Source organism: Molothrus aeneus, chromosome 5, assembly GCF_037042795.1.
Source record: "Molothrus aeneus isolate 106 chromosome 5, BPBGC_Maene_1.0, whole genome shotgun sequence".
Taxonomy (NCBI): Eukaryota; Metazoa; Chordata; class Aves; order Passeriformes; family Icteridae; genus Molothrus; species Molothrus aeneus.
The window spans coordinates 56,101,909-56,118,817 of record NC_089650.1 but is presented as its reverse complement, the minus strand read 5'-3'; the positions used below and the strand labels follow the sequence as shown (position 1 = coordinate 56,118,817).

At 36.6% G+C, this 16,909-nt stretch overlaps 1 protein-coding gene across 1 annotated transcript in view; it reads right to left on the bottom strand.

Moving 5' to 3' along the window:
• Window positions 1-16,909, bottom strand: part of COG5 (component of oligomeric golgi complex 5) — a 173,575-nt gene that overhangs the window by 45,084 nt on the left and 111,582 nt on the right. The window contains exons 8-11 of the mRNA XM_066550811.1: window positions 15,835-16,000; window positions 14,643-14,755; window positions 14,471-14,548; window positions 1,690-1,771 (exon numbers count right to left, since the gene is read on the bottom strand). Of these exons, the coding sequence (XP_066406908.1) occupies window positions 1,690-1,771; window positions 14,471-14,548; window positions 14,643-14,755; window positions 15,835-16,000 (439 nt within the window). The remainder of the gene's footprint in view (window positions 1-1,689; window positions 1,772-14,470; window positions 14,549-14,642; window positions 14,756-15,834; window positions 16,001-16,909) is intronic.

Sequence of the window (16,909 nt, the reverse complement as noted above, 5' to 3'; positions counted from 1 at the left end):
TTGAAAGGCTTGCCACAAGTAACAGGAAATGAAACAAATGTACAACTGCTTTAGCAACTGTTAATCTTGATCTAACATCACTCATACTCTAGAGATTTCCCATTACATTAGGGGATTAACACTGTTCCATTCATTCATAGGTTTTTCAGGTTCCAGACATCTGCCCCATTTCACCCAGGCTGTGCTTTCAACTCCAATATATAATTTTGAATACAGGAGGATTCACATTTATTATCAAACACAGAGTTATTTTAGGTCATGAAGCTATGTTTGCAAAGACTGTGCCAACCTCACACAAGCAGATCATTATCTAATATCAAACCTTTTAAACTGCTATAATTTTCTATTTTACACTATTTTTCTGATATCTTGTCTTCCTCTGATCTATATGATCCAGAACATGACTGATGTCAGTGCATTCAGTCACCAGAAATTTATATTAAAAATGAGTATTTTCATTTAGATGCTCATTGAAATAAAAAAATCTGTCTCCCCAAAACTCAGCTGTAGCAAGATAAAAACATTCACATTGAACATCCCCTATAAATGTTTATATGAAATACATTATTAAAAGCTGTAAGTAATAAAATAGTTTTGAATAGCTGTTAGAAAAAGTACAGCTGCCAAAATGTAAGAGTTCCCTCAGTTCTGCAGTGTTGGTTGGTCCTGTTAACTGATGTCACAAATTTACAATCTTCAATGAGAACACTGAGAACAGGCAGCACGTGTTCAGTGTGAGCACAGGAGGCTCAGGGTATGTACATGCTGCCCTTAAAGCAATGCATAAGGCAAACAGTAAAATTAATATGTTTTAACACAAGATGCATACATTTTCTTTTGGGATCATCTAGTTACTTAGCAACCACTGAGTATGAATCCACCAGCTAGTTCCTCAAAATTATATTGCTGCTATAAAGCCTGGAAGGAACAAATTTTGAAGGGCCAGTGCAATAGCTGAGATCACTAAGATAAATGTACATCTTATGCCCTTCACCTCTATGTGCAAAAGATTAAATTTAAACACTCTATGCAAAAGTGAAAGACATTTTTATGAAAGCACCAAACTCACCTATGATCCAACTGCATGCTGCATTAGCATGTTCTAGTAATAGAACTGTTTTATGTTAACACATGATTTATATTTAATATTCCTTGATTGTATCAGCTATTTACATATTACACATGCAGAGAAAATTGTGTAAAGTCAGAACACCAGCTGTTCATCTGTATTTATATAAAACAATTTTGAAGTAACTAAAATCCTGTTTATAATGGAATAAAAAAAGTAACTGAAATCTGATTCTTACAATCAATCAGTGTTTCACAAGAAAAGACTAAGAATTTATCTTTAAAATCAAATTACTAATTTTGAATTTGGCAAACCCACTTGCTTCAGGGAGTATAATGTACCATTCCAAACATACCTCTACTCACAGTTAGAAAAATACTTTTTGTTATTAGATAACAACTACTTAATGAAACAGAAAATATTTCTTTCTGAAAATTCAACCATAGTTTAAGAGGATCCTGTCTGGTTACAAACCCAGAAGTTAACAACACACAGACTTTGTGCTGAGTGAACCCCTGCTATAGTTCTGGTAGAGGAGATACCGAGCAAAGGACTTACTGCAAAGTAAGATTCAAAATAATTACAGAACACATTACAAATCATTTATACTGAATACTTACAGTCTGTTGCTGACTGAAACTGAGAGGAAAGTGTCTGGGTTACTGCAGTCCAAAATTTGTACAAAATATCAGACTGGCCATCCTAAGAGCAAGGGACAAAAGGAATACAAGTTTCAAAACATGCTCTTTCCAAAGAATATCAAGCAATGCAAATGCTTCCAGTCAAAGCTGCTCCTCATCACTGGGAATAAAAACAAAATAAGTGAAATCTTATAACAAAATAATAAACAAATATAACAAAATCTTATAAACAAAATAAGTGAAAACCTGAGAAGTTTTCCTCAGGTTTAGAGCTAAAAAAACTATGAGAGAAAACAAAAGAAAAGCTTCAGTCTTGTCTCAAATTAAATATTTGAGCATAAATCTCCCAGCTCTCGAGGGGTGTGAGTGCAGCCTGAAGCAGCACACCTCAGGAGACATGTTAGAAAATCTCCCTGCACTGCAGTGACCTTCCCATTTTGTGGGAGTTCTCGTACTGGCTACACCACAGCAATTATTCACTGCCATTACCACATGTTGGCAAACTCCAACCAGCACCAAACCACTGCACACTGAGCAGCTCTGCTTCCCAAAAACACAAACCACACAAAAATACAGTGAACCTCACAGCTGACTATTCCCTGCCTGGTGCCAACAGGTATTGCAGTCTGAAGTGGAAACGAGGGAGCACAGCAAAGGGAATGTGCAGAGGCAGGCTGCTTCCCTAGTGCCCCCAACATCTGGCACTTAGGGTCAAGCATTAAAGGCTGATTTTTGATCCCTGTCTGTTTGAGGCAGAAAAAAATTCCAGGAGATGAGGATGAGTATCCTGTCCTGCCTGCTTGTTAAGATACTTGGAAGACTGTTCAGTGTTGTCATGGGAAGAGAAAAAGAAAACCCACTCCGAACAGAAAGGTTTTCTTCCTTGCATGGTGTACATGTCATCCCTTGACCCTATGGCTGCATTAACCAGTTTGACCAAATCACTACAGGAATAATAATAAGAAAAGAAGAAACATGTCCGTTTCACTTCTGCACTGCCCAGCAGTACCACAAAAAGGTGGAGATAATCTATTATATTTAAATGTCTCGCTACTCCAAAATGAATTACTACTACTTAAGATGATAAAGGGAAAAAAAATGGTCTCTTTTCACTAGCAGTGGCAATAATGGGCAAACCAACTAATGTCTTTACAATGTCATTCATTAACAAGTACCACTGCATCCCTCTTGAAGATCTGTTCATTGAAAAACTTCAAGTTCAAGCACAAGATTCAGTTTAAAAACAATCATCTTAAAGAATGAATATAAATTCTGAAAATCAGTCAAAGGTATAGCGATACATCTAAAAGTAATTATAAAAAATAGGATTATCGTCACAAACTCTGCAATTAGATGAGGAATTAATCCAACTCTACTCCTTATCTCTAAAGAGAAAGAAAGGTAAAGTTTATGGGTCATGCATTAAGAACTGAGAGAGAACATCTTTTATACCCTTGGACTCATAAAATGTATGATAATTGACACTGAATACTAAAATAAACTGGGATTACGGAATCTCATTTTTGACTGCTTGAGGACAATGAGAGATTTAGAAACTGAAGTAATTTACTTTGTAGTTATGTTTGTATTTTCTGTAAAATTGTACTTGACTTTCATAAATGGGCAAAGTAAAATTAGAATATCAGAAAATTATTCAGAAGGTTCACTGCATAAAATCTCTTTTCTTTGAAAAATTTATTGTGATAGCATAAACGTGAAATTACTTAATTCTTTATTTCACAGTTTCAAAGTTAGAACATGAAGACTACTATAAAACAAATGGCCTTTCACATCAAATATAAATTAATTGGCTTTCATATTCTCTATCCCAACCTGGAACAATGGTTGCCTATTGAGCATGGCAACTCAATTCAAATTCTAAATAATCTAATGGAGGTGGAAAAATAGTTAGAGAGCACGTTCACACTCTTTTTTTTCATTCCTGTAATTACCATCTACATCTCAGCAGAAAACACAATGATTAAGGGTCCAGAAAACAAATATGCATGTACTCCTCCCCATCAACATTCCTATCTTAACTGTCAGATTCAACATGGTGACAAGTAACAGTAACATGGGATGATGGTTTATGCTGCTGTGGAAATATGTCACTTTTCCATGTATCTCTATAGACATAATATAAGGTCAGACATGCATACATATGTTCTCATGCACACATTTGCATAGGTAGCCACAGCCATACAAATTAGCCTCTGCTTGTATCTTCTGACCTGGGTGAATGGTGTACATTAACTGTATCAGAATTTTGTAGGGAAGAAGGCTCAGCTAGCCAGCTGTATTATGTATGAGGAGAGACAGAAAGGAAAAGCTTCACAAAGAAGTCAGATAACATTTCCTACTGACTGACTGACTACTGAGTCAAAAATGTTTAGGGGAAAAAACAAATGCCCAGTTTTCTAACTAAGTAAAATCACTATCTACAGAGTGCTGGCTGCTTGTATAACATACGACACGAGATTTCAGTTTGTCCAGTGCTGAGATGCAGTCTCTCTGGAGGTGAAATATAGCTGCTGATTAATAGCACAGAGAAGACCATGTAAGAGTTTGTGGCAGGAACTAGAGAATACTGTTGCCTACGCATACACCAGGGGGTATTTAAATGGGTGGACTGTAGCTACCAAAACTGGAATACAGCAAGGCATTAGCATTAGATACTCCAGAGGGAGTAAAAAAGTGCCATATGCAACCATGAACATCCAGAAACAAACTAATTTGTTTAAACCTGTAATTTCTTTTGCTTACACATTATTTGATACATTACTTTTGAAGGTACATTTGATTTTCTCACTGCTTGTTTTTTAAATTATGTATTCTAATAAGGATTAGATTTATTAGATTTATGAGAATTATAATTTAACTGCTTATAATGTAGCATGCAATTCCATCTGACAATAATCAATACTAGAAAATTACAAGGAAAGGGTAGCAAAAGGAGTGTTTTTCTCCAAGAGGAAACCAAAGGAATATCCCTTGTACTGGACAACTTCTTCAAGGACTTAAAAAGATAGGCAGAATGATGCTGGAAAAGGCAGTTCTGCTTGCTTGAAATGTACACAGCAAATCTACTGGCTCATCTTAATGTAATGGAAAGTTTATAAGCCTTCCCTATGCTTCACATACAGCATTGTGAGCAGCAAACCACAGTATCAGAAAGTAACTGCTCTTTTGGGCCTTTCGCCTTCAGAAAACTGAAGTCAGCTAGCTAAAACTACCTTCTCATCTTCCCATCTGCAAATAATGAATATAATCCTCCTCCACACTTACACCAAATATCCTCAGTGGTAGAGAATGTATGGGAGCATTGGGTACATCCACATTAGTGATTCAATGTGGAGACAGGGCTCTCTGTGGTCCAAATCTGTCTTGTGTCTAATACTTGTCTTGCAGAACACACTGAAGTGGGCTAGCAGACTAACTTCCACTATTCAAGGAATACACTACCTCATAATTAGTCTAAAAAAACCCACTTCCGCAATTAAATGGCTTTTTGCAGCATATCATCATATAGATGTAAAATAATCCACAAGGATGTACTAATATTTCTATCAATTAATATTCTGAGACTTTACATGAGGAATTTTCCATTTCTCTTGCTTCTGAAAATGAAATAGAATTGGAAGATGTTAAATTATTTACACCCCCTCCAAAATAAAAATGCTTGCTTTGAAATCTAGTCACAAGCAGATTAACATCTTGTGATACAATCCCTTGTAGCAGGAGCAGCTGACAAGATGAGTAATGAACTGCATCCGATTATCTTTTCAGCTCTGTAGCAATCATTTTCCAACAGCTTCCTATGCCATAACCAACAGCACTGGAAAAAGGTCACTGTTCTGTCACACTGTCCCCCCTCCCGGTGTACATGTTTAACAACACGGAGAACACACAAACCTTTGGAAGGTAAGGGGTGTTATTATCTGGCACAAAGCAGGTGCATATTGTGCACATAGAAAGCCTACATAAAACATCCATACATAATTGAAAGTCTCCAGAAGTAAATGATTGCACTTGAGCATAAAATAAAATGTTATTTCCTCTTGTCATGCGATATGTCTTTCCTTCAACAAAAGAACCTTAACTGTAATTGGTGGTATCTAAAACTCATGATAGGCAAGATTCAGGTTGACATATACATATTTTCCCCATCATGAAATATACCAAATTAAAACTATGAACATTAATTGCAAGCAATTTTAAGCTTATAATGGCAAAACAGAACTTTCCTCCCAAACCAGATCCATTTAACACAGCATTATAGCATGAATGGTACTGTCTCCCCACAGCTTTATTTTGATCTCTCAGCACAGAAAATTTGCACATAAATCATACTTTGTACCACTACAAAATGGTGAGGAAGTAAGATCAGCCACAGAACTGACTACTGTCTAACAAAAATCTGTTGTGAAAATGCTCCATTGCCTAAAGCACACTTACATAAACTAATACCTACCAACCCAAACTGTAAATTTAAAATACTGTCACTATTGTTCCTGTGACCACTGACCACTTTGTTACCCAAAACTGAACAGCTGAGCAGGCACTTACATGATTAAGTAGCCCCCATGCAATTCCGTAGGCAGTGCAAGACAGTTTAGATCTGTCCTCCTCTTGTTAATTATTTTCAGAAATGAACCAAACAACTGCCCAGTAACACACACTAGGGCAACCCTCTGTCATTCTGACCTGCTGGACAGCTGGCCACAACCAAGGAATGGAAAGATATTTTTGAAAAATGTATGGACTATTAGCACTTAGCTACTTTAAAATATGTTATTTCTAGGTAACCCACTTGCATCTCTGTAGAGTAAAATAAAAAACCACAACAACCAGACTGTACTCTGGCCCAGCCAGTGTAGTCTTCCCCCTTTTCCACACTATTCAAAAATTTGGTACAGAGTCACACATACTATTCACAGAGTAATTACTTGCTCATGAAAATTATACCCATAAATCAGACAAAATATGTCCAGCAGGCTAGACCACAAATGATGACGTTTTCTCAACACTGAGGCTCACTATATTGTCTATGTGAATGGGACAAAACTTATCCTTATTAAAATCATAGACGGAGGTAGTTTGACTTCCATGGGATATATTATTTATGCAAAATTAAAAATGTGCTTAACTGCTTTGCTGAATCAGGGCCAGAACCAGCAATCTGCTAAAAATATTTTCATTTTGTGTAACTATTTCATTTCAACTATTACTATAAAATCACTATTGTCAATACTCAGCACAGAGTAACACTGTGCATTTCCCATAATAGAGCAGGTTTTAGATAAAACATATAAGGTTGTATAATAGAACCACAGAGTCACAGAATTAACTAGGTTGGAAAAGACCTTGGAGATCATCAAGTCCAACCTACAATCTAACACCACCTTGTCAACTAAACCACGGCACCGAGTGCCACATCCAGTCTTTTTTTTAAACACCTCCAGGGATGCTGACTCCACACCACCTCCCTGGCAGCCCATTCCATTGGCCAATCACTCTTCCTGTGAAGAACTTTTTCCCAATGTACAACCTAAATTTCCCCTGATGCAGCTTAATAACACTGCATAAGGCCAGTGCCAGGAGACATTTGGACAGTGTTAGTTCTCTCTGCTCTCTGTCCCAGGAACTCCATAAGGTTCCTGTCAGACCATTCCTCCACATTCCTCCATTCTCTTGAGGTCACTCTTGATGGCAGCATGACTCTCTGGAGCATCAGCCACTACTCCCAGTTTTGTGTCATCAGCAAACCTGCTGAGGGTATACTCTGGCCCATCCAGATCACTAATAAAGACTTAAAACAGAACTGGATCTTGTATTGACCCATTGTGGGGGTACACTACTGACCAGCTGCTAGACTTTGGACTACTGATCACCACTTTCTGGGCCTGGCCATTCATGATTAATCCCACATTGATAAAAAGTTCTCACAGTGCAACTGGGAGAGCCTGCAGACTCAATCACTTTCTATGCAATGACTGGTGGTAAGATCAGTACTCTTTTACTGGTATGGGGGAGGAGGGATTTATACGTGTCTATTAATCTTTTTTCAGTATTCCTTTCATTTTTAGTGCATGGTATTACAGCACCTAAGCAGACTTGTTAATAGTGTGAAGCACCAATATTACTCAGATTGATGCATTGACTGCATAGATTTGAAATTTAGATTGGATGTTGCCTGCTTGCAAGATTACAGAAGAAACTACAGACTGACACGATTCATGCGCTAAACCCCTTCTCACTCACATGAAAATGACTCGTTTTCCCAGTTCAAAAAATATAACCCATTTCCACTAACAGCTAGTAGGAAGTTAATAAACCACTGAACAACAGTGGGCTGAGTACCAGTATTATCAAAGGATAGATATTAGATCTGTAGTCGCTGGTACAATAATATTAATGCTAAAGCCTGGAAAACTGATTTCAAGTTTCCTCAAACATAAAAACAGCTTACCTCATTATCAAACTACTAATTAACTTTGCTATTCCTGAAATGAAATGAAAACTCTTTAGCTCTCTTCTTACTATAACTATTTAGTATCTGACATTAAATCTAAATTCAAGGAATGAGAATGAAAGTACCCCCTTTCTCTGGTATTAGACAAAAATATAAGAAGATGCTGAAAGGACATATATTTATTTTTACAAATGTCTCTATTTCTTCCACACTGTAAATTTAGAACTTAATTGGTATAATTTTCCATCTGTAAATTAACATATTTGTGTCTGTCTAAAATAGCTATTTTAACATTCAAATAATAAATCTGACCCACTGATTCTAAACTGGTTCCCCCTTCATGACAACCACTTCCAACTTCCCCGTAAAAATTCTGATACTTTGAGTAGAATGTGAAAAACATCTTTATTGTGAAGCCTCTTTGAAATGTAAAACAATATGGTGAATATTAGCAGGCAGCTAGTTGCTGCAGGCTCCTGAAATCAGGCTTTGCATACTAACATATATAGTGTTTTCTATCTGTAATCAAAGACTCTGCCATGGAGAAATACAGGACTTGTGAATGGTGCTCCAAAAACAGAAGACATTTAAAGGACAGTCTAAATATTTTTTCCACCAATAAAGCAACAATGCAAATGATTTAACAATTTCGGACGACAAGATCTTATGGGACAGAAATAAGGAAATCTATTTGCACTACTTCTATAGCAACATAATTGCCAAATGTTAGACTGTGAACAAAAAGCCATCATCCTCAGTAGTACAATTAATCAGTAAAGAAAAGACAAATTCTGAGTGTGTTCCCAATAACCCTTTTCTGTATCCTTAAAGCAGTCAGGATTAAATTTCTTCAAATAAAAGTGAATTTAAATTTCTAATGCTGTTTATATTATACATTACAGGTGCAGAGATGTCAATAAATGACACTGTGATTTTAAAAATGACCTTGATTTTTTTTTTTTTGTTTTACTGCAGGGCACAGAATTTCATTACACTGGGTTGATCAGGTTATATCCAAGGTGTAATAGTTTCTAGACTTCTAGCAGCAGTGCAACATTTGAAAAAAGGTCTCTTTATGCAGGTGACAAAAGCTGGTTTGCTTTATTTCTTAAAAACCTTCTTGACTAGAAAATAAAGTTAAGACTGTGCATTTCACAGAATATTTAAGAATTCTTAAGTGATTCCTCAGAAAAACGAATTTGTAAGGAACAAAAATACCTACATATTAAACAGCACCCTATATCTTCAGAACTACTTAAAACATTAATTAATCCTTCCATATTCCTGCAAGATATGCATCAACTGGAAATAAATGAACTTAGTATTCAAGAGCCAGTAACTACCCCAGGGATTTGACAGCTTTCTTCTACCCAGAGAAGTGATTTAGTATGTACAGCTTCAATTCCAACCATGCTTTCACCTTGACTACTTCATATCCCCTCCAAGGATGAAAGGATGGTTCGTTACCATGTCCACTCAGCCCGGAGCTGCTCAGGAAAGATTGACAAGGATGATGATAAAAGGCGGCACTTCTGGTAAATGTATTTCTTTTCCAATGGCAAGCTGAGTGAAAACCAACTGACTTAGTAATTTGCAGTCATCACTGATCTGCAATTTGCACAAACACCACCAAACCAGAAGTGAAAAAGAACAAAAGTCATTATTACCCACTAACCCACACAACCTCCACACCATCCCTTTTCTTCATAGCTGCATATTTCTGTCAGAGAAATGGAATTAAAGTTCTACAGAAATCGTAGTGTCATTAGAAAACCACTGCACAGGCTCTGACCCTCCCATGTGAATTAGGATCAAATTATTTTTAGTATGGCTGCCTGGGCACACAGATCCATTCAAAATGAGAGTTGGGACTTTTAACTGGTAGGATTTTCTTGCCTCTTTAAGAGTCCTGAAAACTCCTGCAAGTGAATTCAGCAGGGCAATTTGTAGATCTGAAACAAAAATTGTCTTAGCTATTTTGGGAACCAAAAACCTGCTCATCCACCTGGGTACATCTTCACAAAGTACCTCATTATGGCTTAAATAACAAATAGAAATCACAGTAGAAATGATGTGCAAGTAATCCAATTCTGCATTTACAAAAAATACTGAAAAATAAATCATATAATAATTGGTGAAAACCATACTATTTCTGAATTCACATAAGACAATAATTAGATTATTTTTCAATATTTTCCACTTGGGATTATTTATTAATTGGGTCAACTGAATGTGAATATGTGATAGGAGATGTGAATAATTTCAAAGCAGCAACATTTTTAGCAATTTTGGATGGAGAGCAGAAATTAGAAGGTGAAATATAAGCACACTCTGTCAATAAATATCTATATTTTCCATTTATTTTCTTTATCTTATGTAATGCTGAGGACATTTCTTTCTGTATCATTAACACCTCATATTGCCAGTGTTGACAACTCAGGAAAAAAGCCTGCTTACTCACCAAACATTCATCAGCAGAAGCAATGATAAGAGCCCTCCAGAAAGTGCATAATAACACTCACTAGAACTCTCAGCTCACTTTTTTACCCCGAGGCTTACGTAACTGACAGGGTTTGTGATGTGCCTGGGTTGCAAACAGGACACCCAAAGGCGAGCAAGGGCAGTTCTGCCTGCACCTTTGTGCCCAGCAGAGAGACCCAGTTCATCCTTTCTACTGACCACCCCAACCCCCCTTAAAAATGATTTGCTGCTTTTCAGGCTGCTTCTCTCTTGGCAGAACTGTTCCCTGATGCCTATGTAGGAGTGAAGGACCCAAAATAGACGAGGATCAAAGATCATTTTCAACTCTTCTACAAGGGGCTAAGAGGGACTCTAATTAGGAAGGTGGCTGTCACAGAAAGATGTGTTTGGCTGTGATTTACACTGAAGTCAATTGTAGTTTAGGCATTACAACAGCCGAGGAAGGATTAGTCACTATACATTGAAAGAGAGAAGCAATAAAGCAAAATAAACTGAAGTAACCTATTAGCTCTCTGAAGGTGAATTAGGTAATTGAAAGAAATGATATAAATAACCAGTCATTAGGTGAACAAAAATATCAAATTTACATTATTTAAATCTTATTTGTAATTTTAATTTTTGCCCTTAAAATTATGACAGCATTAACCCTATCTTTTAAAAAATGTATACAGTGAAAGCTGTATTCATTTTCCCCAAAACTAGAAATCAGAACTGCATGAGTTCTGAATTCTTTTGGCCCTCTCCAACTAAAATCTAGTTATTAAAGGCCTTTTTTTCTTACATAAAACCCACAAATTGTCCATTGAATTATATTTCTCCTTTAAACAGCTAATAGATTTGTTAAAAAATTAAATCTGTAATTTAAATATGTAAACATTAATAATGAATCTATAGTTCATGAAAAGCATGAAATGAATAAGTTTTTAGAAGGTACTACGAGTACATAATTTCTTTTCAGAATTGCATTAATTTCATATTGCGTCAAAGGAAAATCTAGTTCTGCAAAGGGAAGGAGTGAAAAAATGTGCAGTATAAATTTAATGTCCAGATTCTTCCATGATCCTCGCGTAAGCCTGACACTGTTACTTAACTCTTGGCCACATCTAAAGCCAGTAAAAATTGGAAGGGAATTCTGTAGGAGAAACCATAGGGTAGTAAAGACGCAGGTGTTGTCATTGCCCTCATGCTGAACTGCAGAATATAAAATTTTCCAAGTTCTGTACCTCAGCTTCTTCATCTGTCAGGTTTTGTTTCCTTTTTTAAAAGAAACAAAAGAAACAGAGTTTTTGTGAATCCTTTAATTAATTAGCTTTTAAAACTACATTTTTGGATACAACATGATACAATACTACTAAATATTATTATGGTAACAGGTAATTAGAAAGCCGGAAAGCACATGTTTGAGATCATAATACAAAATTAGAAAAACTGCAGGCTGTGCTATCTCTGAAGAGAAAGACACAAAAAATCCCCAATGGAAAAAGAGAATGATGACTTAAAAAAAAAAAAAAGGCAAGTAGCTTCCTTGCTATTAAAGGACTTGTGCTTTAAAAAGGCTGGATCTCCTCCTCTCTTATGCTTCCTAGGATGATACTTGCACTGCAGTAATCAAAACAAGGAAGCAGATGGACAGGCAAAGTGGTACTGCAGCTGCTGCAGAAGATGACTGTAATAATAATGTTGACATCAGTAACAGTAATTAGTGCACAGACTGTAGAGTGGATGATTCGTTTTCCTATCTTCTGGAGTGGGCATGCTGCTCTAGCAAACGGGTACAATGTTAGTACCTTTGGCTTGTTTTGTTCATTTGCTCAGTTTATTAATGAATTGAATACAATACAGAAAATCCAACTTCTCTCCCTCTCCAGAACACTTGCTGAGGAAAGCACATTTCAGTTTGGTTTAACACGAGATAGAATCTTCATTAGTAAATGGCAAAATACCAATTTCTTATTTATATCTAAACCAATCCATATTCTCCCATACAGCCATCTGTACTTACACTCCTGAATTTCAGCAGCATGCAGTACATATCTGGTTATGTCTGAACAACAGCTCTACTCTTTGGTGACCTCACTCATCTGCAGCCTGGTCCCACACCTTTTTCAAGAGACATCAGAAGAAATGGTCTAACTGTGAGAATGTCCAAGCAAAACATGATGCTGTACTGAACCATTTTAGGCAAGAAGTGAGTGAAGCGTCGGTGCCATCAGCAGTACTGTGCCATGCTGAGAGAATTCTGCTAGCAGAACATCAGATAAGGATGTTCCACCCCTTCTTAGCTGCTCCACTGAGAATGACAGTGTCCAGCCAGGCACTTTACTACACCAAAACACCCACCAAAGAGCAAAGTAATTGGAAGAGTGAAAACTGTGGAAAAATGCATAGATGGATTTTATTTGGGAAATAAAACTTTTCACTTAGATGCAATCTTACAGTATGAATGTTAAGGGAAGGAAGAGTAATCAGAGAAATCATGGAACATGCTTAGCATAAGACAACCCAGTAAGCTTTTTATTTTCTAACGAGTTTTCCTTACCCTGCTTTCACTGAAATTCATTTTCCCCGTTCATTTAGTCTCCAGGAGGACAAAATATTTCCTTTGGCTTCCCTCTATTATCAGCCTCAAAAACTGGAAAAACTCTCTTTTCAGTTGTTGAAAAAGTCCTTTTCAATTGATGCTTTACAAGAGGGAAGAGTGAAAGTCAGAAGCACGGGCACAGGGTGAGCCACTCATGAACACCAACAGGTCATTTACTTAAGCTCCCTTTCCATCCAAACTCTTCCTTTCAGCATTTCTGGTCTGTCTCCAGGTTTCTATGTTTCTCCCTAAAGATGCTGATCCACTGAAGGACTGATCCACCCAGGCAGCAACAGATTTTTTTTTTCCAGATTAAGCACTTTTTAATTAAGAAAATATGCTAAAAGTTTATAAACTTTTTGAGGGGGGGTGTGGATTTTTTAATTTTGGTTGGGTTGTTTTGTTGTTGTGGTGGTTTGCTTTTTTTTTTTGTTTGTTTGTTTTAACACAGAAAGAGAAGTTTGAAGTGCCTCATCGAAAAATGATGCTCTGTGCAACATCTTCTGGAGACAGGCTTAAGAGACAGATAAAGGCTGTATTTAACCTTCATTATCTGCTTTCATTTTTGAGAAGACCACGTTTGCATATGAAGAGCTTCCCCAAGCTATTTCAAATATTAAGCCCATGTAAATTAAAAATCCAGTTACACACTTGGAAAGAGATGTCAGCAGGAAGATGTCTTTTGTTTTCGCTCTCTTCTACTAACGTAGATGAGACAGTTTCAGTAATCCTGTTCCTACCACTGAAGGAGACCATTAATCATATTATTCCAAATATGAATACAAAAACAATGCAAATGAATGGAAAATAATAGGTATTCAAAAGAACAGCCATGATTATTTTTCAAGGGAGAAATTGTCAAGAAGTGAGAAACAGATGGCTGAAAATGATAGATGAAGACACATTCTCCTATGCAAACTAACAGATTTAATTAATTAATCAAATCACATGGTATTATGGAATGACATTAATGATCCATACAGTGGTACCTTATCAGCTCCCTTTTAAAGAAAACAAAAGAAATTACAACAAAATGAACATGTTTACATCCTACAGATATAACCCACAGACCACAAATATATCCTTCAATGTTAGAGTTTCAACACTTTCCCATCAATTTAATTTAAAAAAATTATGGAACTGTAAAACTGTAAATAAACTCATTCTCTCATCACATTTTTCTTAGGAGATTTACTAAAGCATATTCAGCTAAGTTAAAACTTTACCTTAACTATCTCCTCTATGAAGCAGACATGTGACACAGGATCTCTTTTCTTTGTCAATACTTTCTGCAAATGCTGCACCTGTAAGAGAGAATTTATTGAGAGGGAAAGTGACATCTAAATTCTTACATCGAAAATTGCATGATGAGACAAACAGGAATTAGCTGCAGAGTACCTGTCCACAAGCAGCACAGATCTGATCCATGAGTTTCTCCATGTTTGTCCAGAGGGCTGCTCGAAAAGCTGCTGTGTTCCCAGGCGTTGGCATAGCAGCTCGACCAGGGCCACCTAAATGGTTTTTAAACATACACAGCAGCACATTTCAGCTTCCACAAATGAAAATTAAAATATTGGAAATATAGATCTCTATGCACTTTGACAGATACTTTTTTTAAAGCCAAAGCAGCCTAAAATACATTCAGAACAGAACTTTGTGAATGGCCTCAGTTGTCTCAAACGAGAAGCTGACTAAGCTCTGAAGTTCTGTGGGGATACTTCATGCTCATGACTGTTACAAGCTCTACCAATTCAGACTTCCACAGAAACATCACAGTAATGCGAATTTTCCAGGATTTAAGAACAGAGGGAAATGGGGGAGAGAGAGTAGCTGTGAAAAATACAGCTATTACCAGTTCAGGACTTAAATGCATAGACAAACTGCAAAAAAAAGTGATATTCCAGCTGAAGGGCATGCAGCTTCTCAACAATCACTTCACTTCAGAGAGGATGCATTTCTGTATTATTCTGCTGATTATGGGTCTGGATCCCTACCTTGTTGCAAAACTTTTGAAAAAAAATTGAATGTTTCCAACACCAAAGTTCAAATTTTCCTGCCCACTCAATTCCTCTGTATTTTTTGGTATCTGAGCTAACTGGGAACCAAATGTTTAAGAGTGCAACATTTCTTCATATTGAATAGTCTGCTTTGAAACAGTTTTCACCTGACAAAAGCATAACAATGTAGTTGCAGGCTTCTTCCAAGGATTGCAAATAATTTCAACCCATAATTCCCCCACCAATAAAAACAAAGAAGAATTTGGAGTCATTGTTCCACGAGAAACAGCTAAGAAAATGCTACAGATTGTAACCTAATGAGGACAATTTTCTGGGCAACTTAGGAAGGAGTGGTAGGAAGGAATAAAGGAAAACCTCTGAGCCAAATATCAGACAGACCTGATTTTGTCAAATTAAATGTTTTTAAATTAATTGTTTTCTGAGATATGCCTAATCTAACCCTCTGCTGGTTAAAGCAAGCAGAGAAACATTTCTAGAACAGGCTTGGATGTGAGAGTTTCTTCCATTTTATAAGATACCATAGTCCTATGAAAAATAATCAATTATCATTCTCTGTAAAACAAGTATCATACCTCTTGCGACTGTTTGAGATGGTTGGGTCAACACTTTGATATCCAAAGCATTTTTTATGTTCTCTTCCAGCACTGTGCAGTATCCATCCACCACATTAGCAATGGTATCCTTCAAAGTCCCAAGATTATGGAAAACCTGAAGAGCAGTTCCCACTTGAGTAGGATTCTGAAGAAGGAAGATATTAAAAAATAACAATTATCTTTAACTGCACTATTGAGATGTTTTATCCCTGATGAGACATCATTTTAGTGGGCAAATTCATCTTTTAAGTTCAGTTTGCTAATTCTTTTTGTTTAAGTTACTGGCATCCTTACCACCAGAATGGAGGGTAAAGGAGAGGACTGATTTCCTCTGCTTTCTGAGCAATGCTTGGCTTAGATCCTTTTGCTGCTATCCTCTGAATATGAATGGAAAGAAAGGACCTGGAAGCACTGCTGGCAGTATCGAACCTGGGGTGGGTTATCAGTGACTGATCCAGTGACTCTGGGGTTAGTTAAATACAGCTGTATTCAGCTATGGTGTAGCTGGGAATATTACTTTAACATGCAGTGCTTCTTACACTACTGTCAGTTAAGTCCCAAATAGTTAATTAAAAGTGATACAGGCTAAAAAAAGTACTAATGAAGGATAAGAAGAAGCAAGCAGGTCAAGCCCCTACTACTGACTACTGCAAAGTTTAAGCTTGTATTTCTACATTTCTATTTCTAATGCTGACAATAACTACATTTTTCCTCACAGCAGAATTAAGAAATAAACCAATGCAGTGATCATTTCCTGATTATTTGCCAAAAAAAAAAAAAAAAACAGCCAAAAGCAACTGCTCAACACAGGGAAGTGAAAACTGTCCAAAAACTGTCCAGATCCACTGTTTAAGTGACCTCTGATAAAGATTAAATCTAATGATAATTCCACTTAGCAACACTAAACACTGGCATGGGTGCTATTTAGCAAGAGAAAAGCCTCAAATTATTGCCTTTAGAAACTAAACACTGTCATCCATACACTGAATACTGCTTTTTTAATTAGCATTTACAGGCAATTAGTGGAGGGGGCAATCAATGGATCATATACACA